General features: G+C 45.1%; 1 protein-coding gene across 2 annotated transcripts in view; it reads left to right on the top strand.

Moving 5' to 3' along the window:
• OTULIN (OTU deubiquitinase with linear linkage specificity) overlaps window positions 1–14,816 on the top strand; it is a 58,233-nt gene that overhangs the window by 16,159 nt on the left and 27,258 nt on the right. For both annotated transcript variants that reach the window (XM_069730599.1, XM_069730600.1), the window contains exon 5: window positions 14,555–14,640. In XM_069730599.1, the coding sequence (XP_069586700.1) occupies window positions 14,555–14,640 (86 nt within the window). The remainder of the gene's footprint in view (window positions 1–14,554; window positions 14,641–14,816) is intronic.

The following is a 14,816-nucleotide window of genomic DNA, read 5'->3' as shown; positions in this document are numbered from 1 at the left end:
TAACGCAGTCTATGGCGTCTCTAACAAAGGTGGTTGAGTCCCTTCAAGCCCCTGTCAGGGACATTCATCCGCCTGTTTTGGAAAGATCCTCCGATTTTCAGGATCCTCCGGCCTGCAGGGGCCGTACTCCCTCTAGGCGGACACAGGGGAAACGATCCCACACAGCGTCTCCCGGTCAGTCAGGTGCATCAGCATCTTTGAATCCCGTCTCTCGATCTCCCTCTCCTGCGGAATTGAGTGAGCACGGTTCGGACTATGACTCAGAGGGGTCTTTTGATTTAGAAGCTCCTGGTTATCAGGAATCTGTTGACAGTCTCATTGAGGCCGTTAACCAGACTTTGGGAGTAGAGGAGGTGGCCACCTTACCTTTTGGTCATAAGGTGTCCTTTAAGAAATTCAAGCAACCTCATAAGGTGTTTTCTACTCACCCTGAGTTTGAGGATTTAGTCCAGCGTCACATGGAGCGACCGGATAAACGTTTCTTAGGCCAGAAGGCCCTAGGTGCAAGGTATCCGTTCGCTCCAGAGCTTTGTAAAAAGTGGGCAGTGGTGGATCCTCCCGTATCCCGTTTGGCCTCTAGTACGTTGCTGTCTCTTCCTAATGGGTCGTCTATTAAGGATCCGACTGATCGGCTCCTAGAGAGTCTAGCTCGGTCTCTGTTTGAGGCTTCAGGGTCAGCCCTCGCACCGTCTTTTGCGGCCACATGGGTTGCCAAAGCTATGATAGCTTGGTCAGAGTCTGTAAGGCTCTTCAGGATAAGGGGTTTCCTGTAGAGGTGATAGAGATGTCAAATCAGATATCTTTAGCAGGAAATTATCTGATTAATGCATCCTTGGATGCGGCAAATTGTTCAGCATTGGCTGCGGCAAATGCTATTGCTATCAGAAGGGCCCTATGGCTAAGAAATTGGCGGGCGGACTCTACTTCAAAGAAGTCCCTTACATCCCTTCCTTATCAAGGTGTCCGTCTTTTTGGCGAAAAATTGGATCAGCTTATATCTGATACCACGGGAGGTAAAAGTAATTTCCTTCCTCAACAAAAGATTAAGCAACCTTTTCGTCGCCAATTTCAAGCAAGATTTAAATCCTTTCGTAACTCCCGGTGGTCTGCGGCACCAAGCGCAGGTCCCCCAAGTCGGCCTGTCCAAGACCGGGAGCTCCAGGTCTCCTATAGGGCCAATCCATTGGCAAGAATGCGGTATCAACCGTCAAGATCTAGGGGATCTAGATATCCTCGATCTTCGGCTAAATGACTGGAGGCAGCCTCTCGTCGCTTCCAACAGAGTAGGCGGTCGCCTACTACTGTTCCATCAGTCCTGGCTGTCAGTTGTTCACGACAGATGGGTAAGAGACCTGGTGGTTCCAGGGTACAAAATAGTTTTCCTGTCTCCCTCCAGGCCATTTTTTTCCGTCCAGTCTTCCCAGTTCAAAAACCCGTCTAAGAGCTTTATTCAGAGCAGTCGAGTCTCTTCAGTCCAACGGGGTCATTGTCCCTGTTCCAAAGGAAGAAAGGTTCAAGGGGTTTTATTCAAATCTGTTTACGGTTCCCAAAAAGAATGGGACCGTGAGACCCATTCTGGACCTAAAGTGTCTAAACAAATTCATCAGCACTCGTCGCTTCCGTATGGAATCTCTCCGCTCGGTCATTGCGGCTATGGAAAGGGGAGAATTCCTGGCTTCCATAGATATTCAAGACGCCTATCTGCACGTTCCTATATTTCCTCCTCATCAAAAATTTCTACGGTTTTCCATAGGCGAGCGACACTTCCAATTCATTGCATTACCTTTCGGGCTCGCCACTGCTCCCAGGGTGTTCACGAAGGTGATGGCAACAGTGGTGTCAATCCTGCACTCTCGAGGCAGTCATTCTGCCTTACTTAGACGATCTCTTAGTCAAAGGACCAACTTTTCAGGCATGCAGGGACAACGTCAACATCTCTTTGGACACCCTAGCTCGTCTAGGGTGGCTGGTCAATTTAAAGAAGTCATCTCTAGTACCATCTCGGAAGATCTCTTTTTTTTTTTTTTTTTTTTTTTTTTTTTTTTTTTTTTTTTTTTTTTAGGGATGATCTTCGACACCTCTCGGGGGCTAACTATTTTACCCCAGGACAATGTGCTTTGTCTCCGGCAGGAGGTAAAAATTCTTCGGCAGCCAAGTTTCCATTCAATCCGGTTCTGCATGAAGGTCTTGGGCAGGATGGTAGCAGCTATAGAAGCGGTTCCATTCGCCCAATTCCATCTTCGTCCACTCCAACAGGCACTTCTGTCAGCCTGGGACAGGAGTCCTTTGTCTCTCAACCTCAGGTGTCGTCTGGCTCCTGGGGTCAGGCAATCCCTGATATGGTGGATGAGGAGTACCTCCCTACTTCAGGGGAAAGCCTTTCCTCCAGTTCATTGGCTGGTAGTCACTACGGACGCCAGCCTTCTCGGTTAGGGAGCAGTGTTTCTCCAGCACACGGCTCAGGGTCGTTGGTCCCCAAGGGAATCAACCCTTCCAATCAATCTGTTGGAAATAAGGGCAATTTGGCTGGCTTTGCAGCACTTTCACCATCTTCTGGCGGGTCGCCCGGTGCGGATCCAATCGGACAATGCCACGGCCGTGGCCTACGTAAATCATCAGGGGGGCACTCGCAGCAGATCAGCCATGCGCGAGGTAGGACAAGTCCTCCGCTGGGCCGAGAACAATCACTCTGTGATCTCGGCAGTTTACATCCCGGGCAAGGAGAACTGGGCAGCTGACTTTCTGAGCCGACAGGGTCTTGCGCTCGGGGAATGGTCTCTTCACCCCTATGTTTTTCGGCAGATATGTCTACGCTGGGGAATCCCGGACGTGGATCTAATGGCCACCGGGTCGAATACCAAAGTACCCAGGTTCGTTGCACGGTTTCGAGATCCAGGAGCAATTGCCGTAGACGCACTAGTCCTATCTTGGAACCAATTTCGTCTTCCATATCTGTTTCCCCCTCTGGCGCTGCTTCCAAAGGTCGTCAGGAAGATCAAGTTAGAGGGAGTTCCGACAATTCTAGTCGCCCCAGATTGGCCTCGGAGGTCATGGTACGCAGACCTAGTTCAGCTGATCGTCGGGGTTCCTTGGCAGCTACCAATGCAGCCAGATCTTCTGTCGCAGGGGCCGATATTCCACCAGAACTTAGAGGCCCTGCGTTTGACGGCTTGGCCGTTGAATCTTGGATTCTGACCCAGGCCGGTTTCTCTCAGAAAGTAGCCTCAACTATGGTTAATTCTCGAAAAGACAGCTTCAGCACGCATTTACCACCACACCTGGAAAGTCTTTCTCTCATGGTGCAGGAAGAAGGGTCTTCCTCCTCTTCGGTTTTCCATTCCTAATGTCCTAGCTTTTCTCCAATCTGGTCTAGACTCAGGTCTCGCTCCAAGTACCCTTAGGAGGCAAATATCCGCCTTATCGGTTCTTTTCCAGCGCAGGATCGCTACCAATCTGCAAGTAAAAACTTTTTTGCAGGGGGTCTCTCATATAGTCCCTCCTTACAAAGCTTCGATAGAAGCTTGGGACCTTAATTTGGTCTTGAGTGTTCTTCAGGAACCTCCATTTGAGCCCCTCCAAGATATTCCTTTAAGGTACCTTTCTTGGAAGGTTTTGTTTCTGGTAGCTATAACATCCATTAGGCGGGTATCGGAATTAGCGGCCTTGTCCTGTCAGGCGCCGTTTCTACAATTTCATCAGGATAAGGTGGTGCTGAGACCAGCACCTTCCTTTTTGCCAAAAGTAGTCTTCTCATTCCACATTAATGAGGACATTGTCTTGCCTTCTTTTTGTCCTGCGCCTACACACCGGGTGGAAAAAGCTCTCCATACTCTAGATTTGGTGAGAGCTCTGAGAAGATACGTTTCTCGGACCGCTTCTTTTCGAAAGACGGATGTTCTGTTCGTTCTTCCTGCGGGTCATAAAAGGACTCGCAGCCTCTAGATCGACCTTAGCCAGATGGATAAGAACCACTATTCAGGAGGCCTACCGTATCAAGGGTGCAGCCATCCCGGCTGGGATCAGGGCACACTCTACTCGGGCGATAGGGGCTTCCTGGGCGCTTCGGCATCAAGCTTCAGCAGAGCAGGGTTGCAAAGCGGCCACTTGGTCCAGCCTGCACACTTTCTCTAAACATTATAATATCCACACTCGGGCCTCTGCTGATGCAAGTTTGGGAAGGAAATTTCTTCAGGCTGCGGCATCACACCTATAGGCGGTAAGTGCCTAGGGGTTTTCTTCCAGTGAGTCTTCTTCCCACCCTGGGGCTGCTTTGGGACATCCCACAGTCCTGTGTCCCCCAATGAGACGATGGAGAAACAGGGATTTTTGTGTTACTCACCGTAAAATCCTTTTCTCCGAGTCGTTCATTGGGGGACACCGCTCCCTCCCTATTCATTTTATTTGTCTATGGGGTTGTTCAGACTGTAGTATTATTCTAGACATGTTGTCTTTGCTCTAATGCTGTTTTGTTTTCTCTATCTCCTACTGCTTGTGCACCAAACTGGAGCTGTCAGGGCCAGTGGCAAGGTGTATACTATGGAGGAGGAGCTAACTTTTTTTTTTATACCTACTTAGTGTCAGCCTCCTGGCGGCAGTAGCATACACCCACAGTCCTGTGTCCCCCAATGAACGACTCAGAGAAAAGGATTTTACGGTGAGTAACACAAAAATCCCTGTTTTCCATTGCACTTCTGAGTGCTTTTTGTTCGTGGTTTTTTTTTTTTTTTTCTTTATCACGTCTTTGCCAGTACGTTTTGTTTCTCTTTTTGATGTGTCATGCTTTAAATAAAGCTACTTCCTGTGTTAAAGGGAACCTGTCACCCCCAAAATCGAGGGTGAGCTAAGCGAACCAGCATCAGGGTCTTATCTACAGCATTCTGTAATGCTGTAGATAAGCCCCCGATGTATCCTAAAAGATGAGAAAAAGAGGTTAGATTATACTCACCCAGGGGCGGTCCCGCTGCGGTCCGATCCTGTGGGCGTCGCGGTCCGGAGCCTCCCATCTTCATACGATGACGTCCTCTACTGGTCTTCACGCTCCGGCGCAGGCGTACTTTGTCTGCCATGTTGAGGGCAATGCAAAGTACTGAAGTGTGCAGGCGGCGGGAAAGGTCAGAGAGGCCCGGCGCCTGCGCACTGCAGTACTTTGCTCTGCCCTCAACAGGGCAGACAAAGTACGCCGGAGCCGCTGCGTGAAGACAACAAGAGGACGTCATCGTAAGATGAGAGGCCGCGGAACGCGACTCCCATCGTACCAGGACCGCCCCTGGGTGAGTACAATCTAACCTCTTTTTTGCTCTAACAAAAGATTATTTTAAACAGCTGACATGTGCACGCAATAGCTGCAAGTGGAATGTCAATCCACCCGCTGCTATTAACTAGTTAAATGCCGCTGTCAAACGCTGACAGCGGCATTTAACTACCGCTTCTGGCCGCGTGGCCTGAAATGCGCTCATTGCCGACCCCCGTAACATGATCGGGGGTCAGCGATGCGTCGGCATAGCAACCAGAGGGCTCCTTGGGACCTCTGTGGTTGCTGATGCTGGCTTGCTGTGAGCGCCACCCTGTTGCCAGCGCACATAGCAAGCCTGTAATTAAGCTACATAGGAGCGATCTGATGATCGCTGCTATGTAGCAGAGCCGATCAGGCTATGCCAGCTTCTAACCTCCCATGGAGGCTATTGAAGCATGGCAAAAGTGTAACAAAAAAAAATTTTTTTAAAAAAAGTCTGAAATAAATGAAAAAAAAATATAAAAGTTTAAATCACCCCCCTTTCGCCTTATTCAAAATAAAACAATAAAAATAAAATCAAACATACACATATTTGGTATCGCCGGGTTCAGAATCGCTCGATCTATCAATAAAAAAAAAAAAGGATTAACCTGATCGCTAAATGGCGTAGCGAGAAAGTTTGAAACGCCAAAATTACGTTTTTTTGGTCGCCACGACATTGCATTAAAATGCAATAACGGGTGATCAAAAGAATGTATCTGCACCAAAATTGTATCACTGAAAACATCGGCTCGGCATGCATGAAATAAGCCCTCACCCGACTCCAGATCACGAAAAATGGAGACGCTACGGGTAAAGGAAAATGGCGCAACTTTTTTTTTTTTTTTTTTAGCAAAGTTTGGAAATTTTTTTTTCACCACTTAGATAAAAAATAACCAAGACATGTTTGGTGTCTATGAACTCGTAATGACCTGGAGAATCATAATGGCAGGTCAGTTTTAACATTTAGTGAACCTAGCAAAAAAGCCAAACAAAAAACCCGCATGGGATTGCACTTTTTTTGCAATTTCACCGCACTTGGAATTTTTTTCCCATTTTCTAGTACATGTCATGGTAAAACCAATGATGTCGTTCAAAAGTGCAACTTGTCCCGCAAAAAATAAACTCTCACACGGCCATATTGATGGAAAAATAAAAATGTTATGGCTCTGGGAAGGAGGGGAGCGAAAAACAAGCACGGAAAATTCCAAGGTCCAAGGTCCAAGGTGTTAAAATAATTAAAAAAAAAACCTCACCAAAACCTGATCATGGTAGCATAGCCTTCTCCATGAAAATGCATTCCCCTAATGCGACTTGTGTGTGTGATAAATGAAATCGCTTTTGATCTGTATTTTGGCTCTTTAAGTGTCTTAGTGGCTAGGTTCACATTGCGTTAGTGGGTGTCCGCTAACGGACTCCGTTACATGGCGCAATTGTCACAATTAACGCTATGTAACGGATCCGTTAGCGCACCCATTGACTGCAATGTGCGAACGGATCCCTAACGCATCGCAAACATGCCATTTTTGGCATGCGTCTGTGATGTGCCTTTAGTTTCGGACGGACCTCGAACGCTGCTTGCAGCGTTCAGGGTCCGTTCCTCGCTAGCGCAGATCGGGCATCTGCGCTAGCGTAATTGCCGAACGCAATCGCTTTTTGGACATTGCGTTACCGCAATCCGTTAGTGTATCCGCTAAACGGATTGCACTAACGCAATGTGAACCTAGCTTAGGTAATGAGATATCTCATATAACTATTTGAATTTGTAGACTTACAATGCCATAAAAGCAACTTTTCCAGGACTTTCCTCCTGACAGCACCATCAGGAGGTAGACCTTCATATCCTTGATAGGGACAGGAACACATGAGGTTAAAAGACCCCTCCCAATACCACCCACCAGTGATCTTCCTGTCAGACGCATAGGTGGAGTGCTTGTGTCACAGAAGAAGTTACCTCTCAGTTGAGCAGTTGCTTCTGACTGTCGGACACGGTGATTGATCTCTCTCCTTCCTCCTTCTGCCTGGAAGCCGAAAAGTCGCAGATCAAGAGGTCCCTCAGCCTTCCAGTAGAGCTGGATCTTCTGATTTAAGCCAATTCCTCCTCACGGGGGCTCACAGCTCACTTTCGTCCATCCTTGGTCGCTCGGCAGGTGCTTACAGCCGAAGACTCCTCCATGCAGAGAGCATTTTCCATTACAGGGGAATGACCCATAAGCCTCTAGTGCCTGACGTGCGTTCCAGCATTGGCCGCACTTCTAAGATTTGAAAAAAAAAAAAAAAAGCTCCAAGATTCCACCTAACTAATGGGGAAGGCTCTCCTGATGATGCAGTTGCAAGACCGGTGAGATGGGTACTATTCATTATGTTACAGGGGTGGGGGGGCTAATTTACCAGTGCAGTGAGACAAGCAATGGAAAGACAAAACACTGGCCGTTCTGATATACCTACTGAATTCCTGGGACAAGTGAGTGACGTTAAATCACACTTATTGCTTTTCTACCTGGCATCTGCACTATATTATATATGACCTTTATCCCTTTAGGATAAATATGTTCCTAAAAGATCTATGGCCCTTTCTGTATTTAAGAAGAAAGGGAAAAAATGTGCCACATGCAGCATGAAACTTCCTGACACATAAGGAAAACCATTATATCCAGAATCCATTGCCAAGGTGGCAAAGGAAGAACACCTCCTTCATGACCGACAATGAGGGCCATGATCAGAGAAGAGGTTCAAAATTCCATAACAGAAGTTTCCCCTCAGTCCTCCTAGTCTGCGCCTCAACAGACAAGACCAAGTTGTGATATGGGGTCAAGTTCATGGAAGGACGAATTATCATATTACTCTGGCCCTGAACAGGAGGAAGGTGAAGGATTAATCCCAAGTTTACCAGAGGAGAAAAATAAATACTTTTTTCTCTTGGGGAAGATACTGAAATGCTCCTGCAGGCAGTGAGGAATATGATGAAATTCGAGGAGACCCATAAGTCTCCTTCCACATAGGATGAGATGTTTGGGGGGTTAAGGTTCCGGAGGTATTCCCGAATAATAAATATACCGTAATAGAGCAATGATCTTAGAGGAGTGTCATCACATAGAGAAGAGACTAATTATACCAAGGAGTTTCAAATCTCGTCTTCCGTTTGAACCAGAAGAGATGAAGTCCCTGAGATTGACATCCGCATAGCCAGAGTGGCCAAAAAGACATCTATTCCTTTTGTGTGAGGGATCCTATGGACAGTATGACAGATGGGCTAGTCAAGAGAACATGGGAGACTTTGGCAGCAATTATTAAAGCTACAACTAATATAGCTGCGACCTCCGTAGCAACATCCATGAGCCTGTGGATAGATGAGCTAGAAGGTCACCTTAGGAAAAAAACAGAAAGGAAAAACCCGACACAGTCCAATATAATTAATGTAAAATCATGAAAGTTTATTAATAATAATACATCAGACTTAGAACATGAATAGAGCAATGCTATAGAAAATTTTAAAATTAAATAAAGGGCGCACCTAACCAGGATTAGAAATTCAGCAATATAATTGCCCTTCAGCAATAATAACCTCTTGTTTATTTTCCCGATTGTTCTATATATATTTTTAGTCCTGCCCCCGCAATAGATGTAGCTACTATATAGTGCTACCACTACCACTACCTAGGACTACTATACTATATCTCATGTTAGATACGGTAGCTTTATTTATATTCGGTAGTCTCTTTCTATTTGGGGTGGTACCCTCGCTCTGGTATTTTAAGGTCACCTTAGGAAGAAGACATCCAGAGATGATATCCTGGAATCCATTCTCTTACTTAAAATGGCAAAAGGTTTTATGACCGACTCTTTCACAGAATCCATGTGATTCACAGCAAGTAATCTGGCACTCTAATACCGTAAGATGGGCTACATGGCTTTAAAATATGGTCAGGGACAGTCACTCTGAAAACAAGCTGTGCTCCATTCCCTTTTCCGGCCTCTGGGCATTAGCCCAGTATTAGACAACATATTGGAAAAAGCCTCAGATGAGAAAAAGGGATTACCGTAGGACGAATCAAAGGGTATCGTCCTTTCGGAGAAACCGATCTCATCAAAAAACGGTAAAGGGAAAACGGGTAGATGGAGCTACCCTCAAAGGAAGCAGAGGAAGGAATGCCTTTCTCAATCTGACAACTAACACAGCAAGGCAATGATGCCAAGAAGGTGGAGGGAAGACTCAATCCTTTCACAGTGGCTGGGCAGAAGTATCTCCGACTCTGTAGATACTTCAGACAATATCAGAAGGGTACAAGATAGCGTTGACTCAGGACCCTCAAGGAAGATTCCATCTCACAACTCCCCAGTCCCCCAAGTCTACAAAGGCTACTAAAAGACATAAAAAAAAATAAAAATGGTTGCTTCAAGAGTAGTAATACCAGAAACAGAATAGTTCCTCAGATTGTATGTGACTCTCTTTTCAGTAAAAAAAATAATGGAATCTATAGGAATCGTTGATCTTTTAATCAGGAAGAATATGGTAATGAGTACGCTAGATCTCAAAGAAGCCTACAACATGTGCCAATTCATCCTCCCAGTCACATTTATCTGAGATTTGCAGTAAAAGGGAAGGTGATTCAGCATTTTCAATTTGGTTGTCTTCCCTCCGCCCCATTCATTTCCACCGAATAGTGGCAGAAATATTTTTTTGTTTTTGAGTGGAGAAGGAAAAATCATTGTTCAATACCTGGACAACTTTCTCCTAATGGCAGAATCACCCCAACAGCTAAGTCAAACCTAAATTGGCTGATGCTAGATTGAAGAACCTAGGATGGGTTATAAAGTGGGAAAAGTCAGATTTCCTCCCCGAGAAACAAGATTTTTCTAGGCGTTCTCTTGGATTTGTAATAACACACATCTTTCCTACTGGAGAATAATAATAATAATAATCTTTATTTTTATATAGCGCTAACATATTCCGCAGCGCTTTACAGTTTTTTGCACACATTATCATCACTGTCCCCGATTGGGCTCACAATCTAGAATTCCTATCAGTATGTCTTTGGAATGTGGGAGGAAACCGGAGTGCCCGGAGGAAACCCACGCAAACACGGAGAGAACATACAAACTCTTTGCAGATGTTGTCCTGGGTGGGATTAGAACCCAGGACCCCAGCGCTGCAAGGCTGTAGTGCTAACCACTGCGCCACCGTGCTGCCCTTAGAAGAAGCAGAACGAACTCAAAGCCAGAGTTCTCGCTGTCAAAAAGAGAACTCGAGTATCTATCAGAAAGTATGAAGATCCTAGGAATGATGACCGCATCTATACCATGCATACAGTAGAGCCAGTTCAACTCAAGGCCATTACAACAGCAGATCCTAGCATCCTGGAACAGACAAGATGGATTAGACAAGAAAATAAGATTGTCAATTATGACAAAAGTCATTGAATTGGTGGATCTCTTTGATCACCATTCAGAAGGGAAATATGTGGAGTCTATTTGCATTTGTAACTGTCATCACAGACAAAAGCAACAGTTTATGGTGGTCGCTGGTACAAGGTCAATACCTACAGGGCACCTGGCCAAAGCTAGGCCATCTCACATCATCAAACCTCAGAAAACGCCAATTAGTCTGGGAGACGTTAGAATTCTGATGTAATGATATTTTAAATTTATCAGACAATATCATGACAGTGGCTTTCCTCTGGTATCGGGGTGGTCCAAGACATCACAATCGTCAGGCTTTGTTTGCAAAAATCTGCCATTGGGCAGAAAAAAAACAGTCCTTTCAGTTTTGGCAACACGCCTAAAGGGATTTCAAAATCTAATTGTTGAACTTCCTTCCTGCTGAGAAAATCTGCAATCAGAATTGGAACTGAACTGGGAGTAACTCCATTGGTTAACCCATTGCTGGGGTATAACTCGGCTTATTTGCTGCAAGGGAAAGCACAAAAGTTCTAATTTTGGCCCAAGAGAAGCTGGTTTCCCCTGATAAAAAAAAAAGATGGCTCTGGAGAACCCCATATTCCTACCGGTAAGCCATGATCTAATTTTTCCAAGGACCAATATACATTTCCAATGTGAAGTTCCTGCAGTTATCTGCGTGGATTCTGAAAGGCAGATCTTGAGATCCAGAGGACTTTCAGACTCTGTCATACCCATGATCCAAAAAAAGTAGGAAGCCGGTGATGTACTGTATACAAAGATCTGAAAAATGTTTTGCTCACAATACCAGGAAACCATGGTGGATATCTCAACCCTAATATTCCAAAGAGACTAGATTTTCTCCAATCTGAGTTTGATAAAGGCCTAAGACCCAGCACTTTGAAGGTACAAATTTCAGTTTTGCTTGTTTTCTTGGGTTATCTGTTAGCAAGCCATCCCTGGATTGTGAGATTTGTTTAAGGCCACAGTTGGGATTAGACCAGAATCAAGGACTTTGTCTCTCCATGATACCTGAATTTGGTGTTGAAAAGCTTATGTAAACCAACATATGAGCCTCTAAAAGACTCAGACTTTAACATCTCTCTCCTTTTTTAAAAACCGCTTTCCTGGTTGCCATAACTACTGCAAGATGAATGGCAGGGATACTAGAGGACTACGTCATATTAAGGTTAGATCCAGCATTTCTTCCTAAAGTGGCAACTACTTTTCATATGAGCTGTGAGGCAGTGACCGGTGTCACAGGTAGGGGGTCACTGTGTGGTGTCTCCCAACCCCCCCCCCTCCCCCAGGATGCGCACTGAGGCGTATTGAGGCCATGAAGGTGCATTGCAGTCACAGGCGTAGCTGTGATTGCAATTGTGAGGCAGTGACCGATGTTGCAGATAGGAGTCGCTGTGGGTTCTGACCAGGATGTGCACAGAGGCATATGGAGGCCATGAGTGTGCATTGCGGTCACATGCGTTGCTTTGATTGCAATGCAGACTAAAAATAAGTGTTAGTCTTGGGCATGTTAGTCTCCAGGGCAGAGTTTGGAAAACCTGCTCTGGGCTTTTGTGTTTTGAAACAGACTGCAGGATGGTAGTCATGCAATCCGTTTCATTCCGGGCCAGGTTTGGATGTGTCAGGGTCAGAACCAGTCCAAAACCAGAAAAAACTTGGCACTCTGAAGGAAATTTTGGCGTGCAATGAAAACGTTTATTGATGTGCATCCATAAAGGCAAGTTGAATGTTTTCGGTCCACATCCGGACCTTCATCAGAACAAATATACTGGTCTTGAGAGAGACAGGATACATGTTTTTATCAGTTCAAGTGACGTTTTGGGGTAGCCTGGATGCAGCTGGGAATCCTGTATGAGTCAGCGCATGGGGAGAGCGACTTCCGTCGTTCTCCCCATGGCTACCCCAAAACGTCCTGGGGCATCCAGGCTACCCCAAAACGTCATTTGGAACTGATAGACAGGATACATGTTTCTCTCAATACCAGTATATTTGTACTGATGAAGGTCCGGATGTGGACCAAAAACTTTAAACTTACCTTTATGGATGCACATCAATAAATATTTTCATTGCACGCCAAAATTTCCTTCAGTGTGCCAAGTTTTTTTCTGGTTTTGGACTGTTTTGGGATGGATACCCTACTTGAGCACCTATCTCACACATTACGAGTGCCACAGTGCTCCATTTCAACAGGGTCAGAATCAGTATGTTTGTTGTATGCTAGAGGGCAGAGAAGTCGGCTCTGCAGAGCTCCTGTGTGAGGCAAGCAGAGCCAAGCAGCCAGAAGAGCTGATACGCCTGTCACCCACATCGTTCATAGTGGTGCAGTCGCCCACGGTAACTAGTCAGAGGACTGGCGTGTTTAGTGACTGTAAACTGAAGGATATCGTGTACTGTGTAAAGCTGTGAGTAAAGAGACATTAGCACGATGGTGCAGTCGCCCACGACAACCAGTCATAGGTGCACTGGCGTGTTTAGTGACTGTAATCCGGAGGATATGGTTCCCAGCAGCGACTCGGAGGATACCGGGTACTATGTAGTGCTGTGAATTGGACATTAATGGTACATACTTGTGTGAATTGGACATTAATGCTGTGAAATAACCCCATTAAAGAGACTTTGATTTGGGACTCTGTTGGGTCACTGCCTCCTTCACTGCATGTGTGCTACCGCTGCACTACAGAGCCAAGAAATTGTCTTGCCTTCCTTTTGTCAGAATCATATAGTCAGGAACTGGCATTCCATTCTTTAAATGTAAGAATCATAGAATCTTAAAATATTAGACTTGGAAGGGACCTCTTGGGTCATCGTGTCCAACCGCATGCTCAATGCAAAATTCACTAAACCAGCCTGTTCCACTTATTGATCACTGTCAATATGTTTTTTATAATATCTAATCTGTATCTTCTACTTCAGTTTCATTCTGCTTCTCGTGTTTCCATGTGCAAATGAGAATAAGGATGATCCCTTGACACACTGACATCCCTTCAGATATTTGTGGTCTTCTAATACCTAGAGGCCACAGAAAGTTGTCTGATAGACTCATTCATTTTGCGGAGAAGAATAAGGGGAATAAAACGTCAAACGTGACCCCCGCAAGATGGATTGTCTGTAATCGTTCTTCAAAAGCTAAAGCATCATTGGACAACATCAGAGTCCATTAAACCAGAGCAGCATCTACATCATGGGCAGATTGAGCAAGGGCCTCTGTAGGGCAAATCTGCAGAGCAGCAACGTGGACAATCCTTAACACCTTTTGCAGACATTATAAGTTGGACATTCTTTCAGGCCAAAAAGACGGCCTTTGGAAGAAAAGTTCTCCAAGCAGTAGTCCATTCTGATTGTATTCTCCTGATGGTGCTGTCGGGACAGACATCCTGGAAAATAGGAATGAGTCCTACCAGTAATTGGATTTCCAGGAGTCCATCATGACAGTACCAATTGAATTCCCTCCCATTTTAAATTCCTGTCTGCTATGTGAAGTCAACATATGTAGAAGGAACCTCAATAAAATTCAGTTGCATCCATCCTGGTGTGGTACTTGTAAAATGACTGGTGGGTGATAGAAGAAGGGTTCTTTTAACCTCTTGTGTGTTCCTGTCTGTATCAAGGATATGAAGGACTACCTCCTGATGGTGCTGTCATGATGGTCTCCTGGAAACCCAATTTCCGGTAGGACTTATTCCTACTTTTGAAGTCAGAATTCTACTGTAATTAACTATTAAATATCTCAGACACTAGAGCCAATCTGGCAAAACCAAAGTCATATTCTTAATCGGCACCATAAATTTAATATAAAACCGTTTAATGTCGTTGGCACCAAAATCACTGTATCCTAGTGTAATTGTTAATTATTTGTATAATTAGTGATGAAGACCTTTATCGGGATGAAGAAGAAATTGAAAAAGAAAAAATCAAGAAAGGTATTGCAGCAATTGACAAAGGCACAACAGGTATTCTTTCTTAGCTTTTTCTTCCTTTTTCCTTTGATTTCTGATTGCTCAGTTTTGCACTTGAAGATCCTCTTCTGATGAGCGAGCGCTCAGTCCTCTTTACTCTAACGAGGAAGTCGTAAACTTACACAGAAAGAGAGTTACTTCTTTATTAACATGAAAACCACTCTGAAAAT

The sequence above is a fragment of the Ranitomeya imitator genome, chromosome 6 (genome assembly GCF_032444005.1).
Source record: "Ranitomeya imitator isolate aRanImi1 chromosome 6, aRanImi1.pri, whole genome shotgun sequence".
In the NCBI taxonomy this organism is placed as follows: Eukaryota; Metazoa; Chordata; class Amphibia; order Anura; family Dendrobatidae; genus Ranitomeya; species Ranitomeya imitator.
This window is presented reverse-complemented; position numbering and strand designations above follow the sequence as displayed.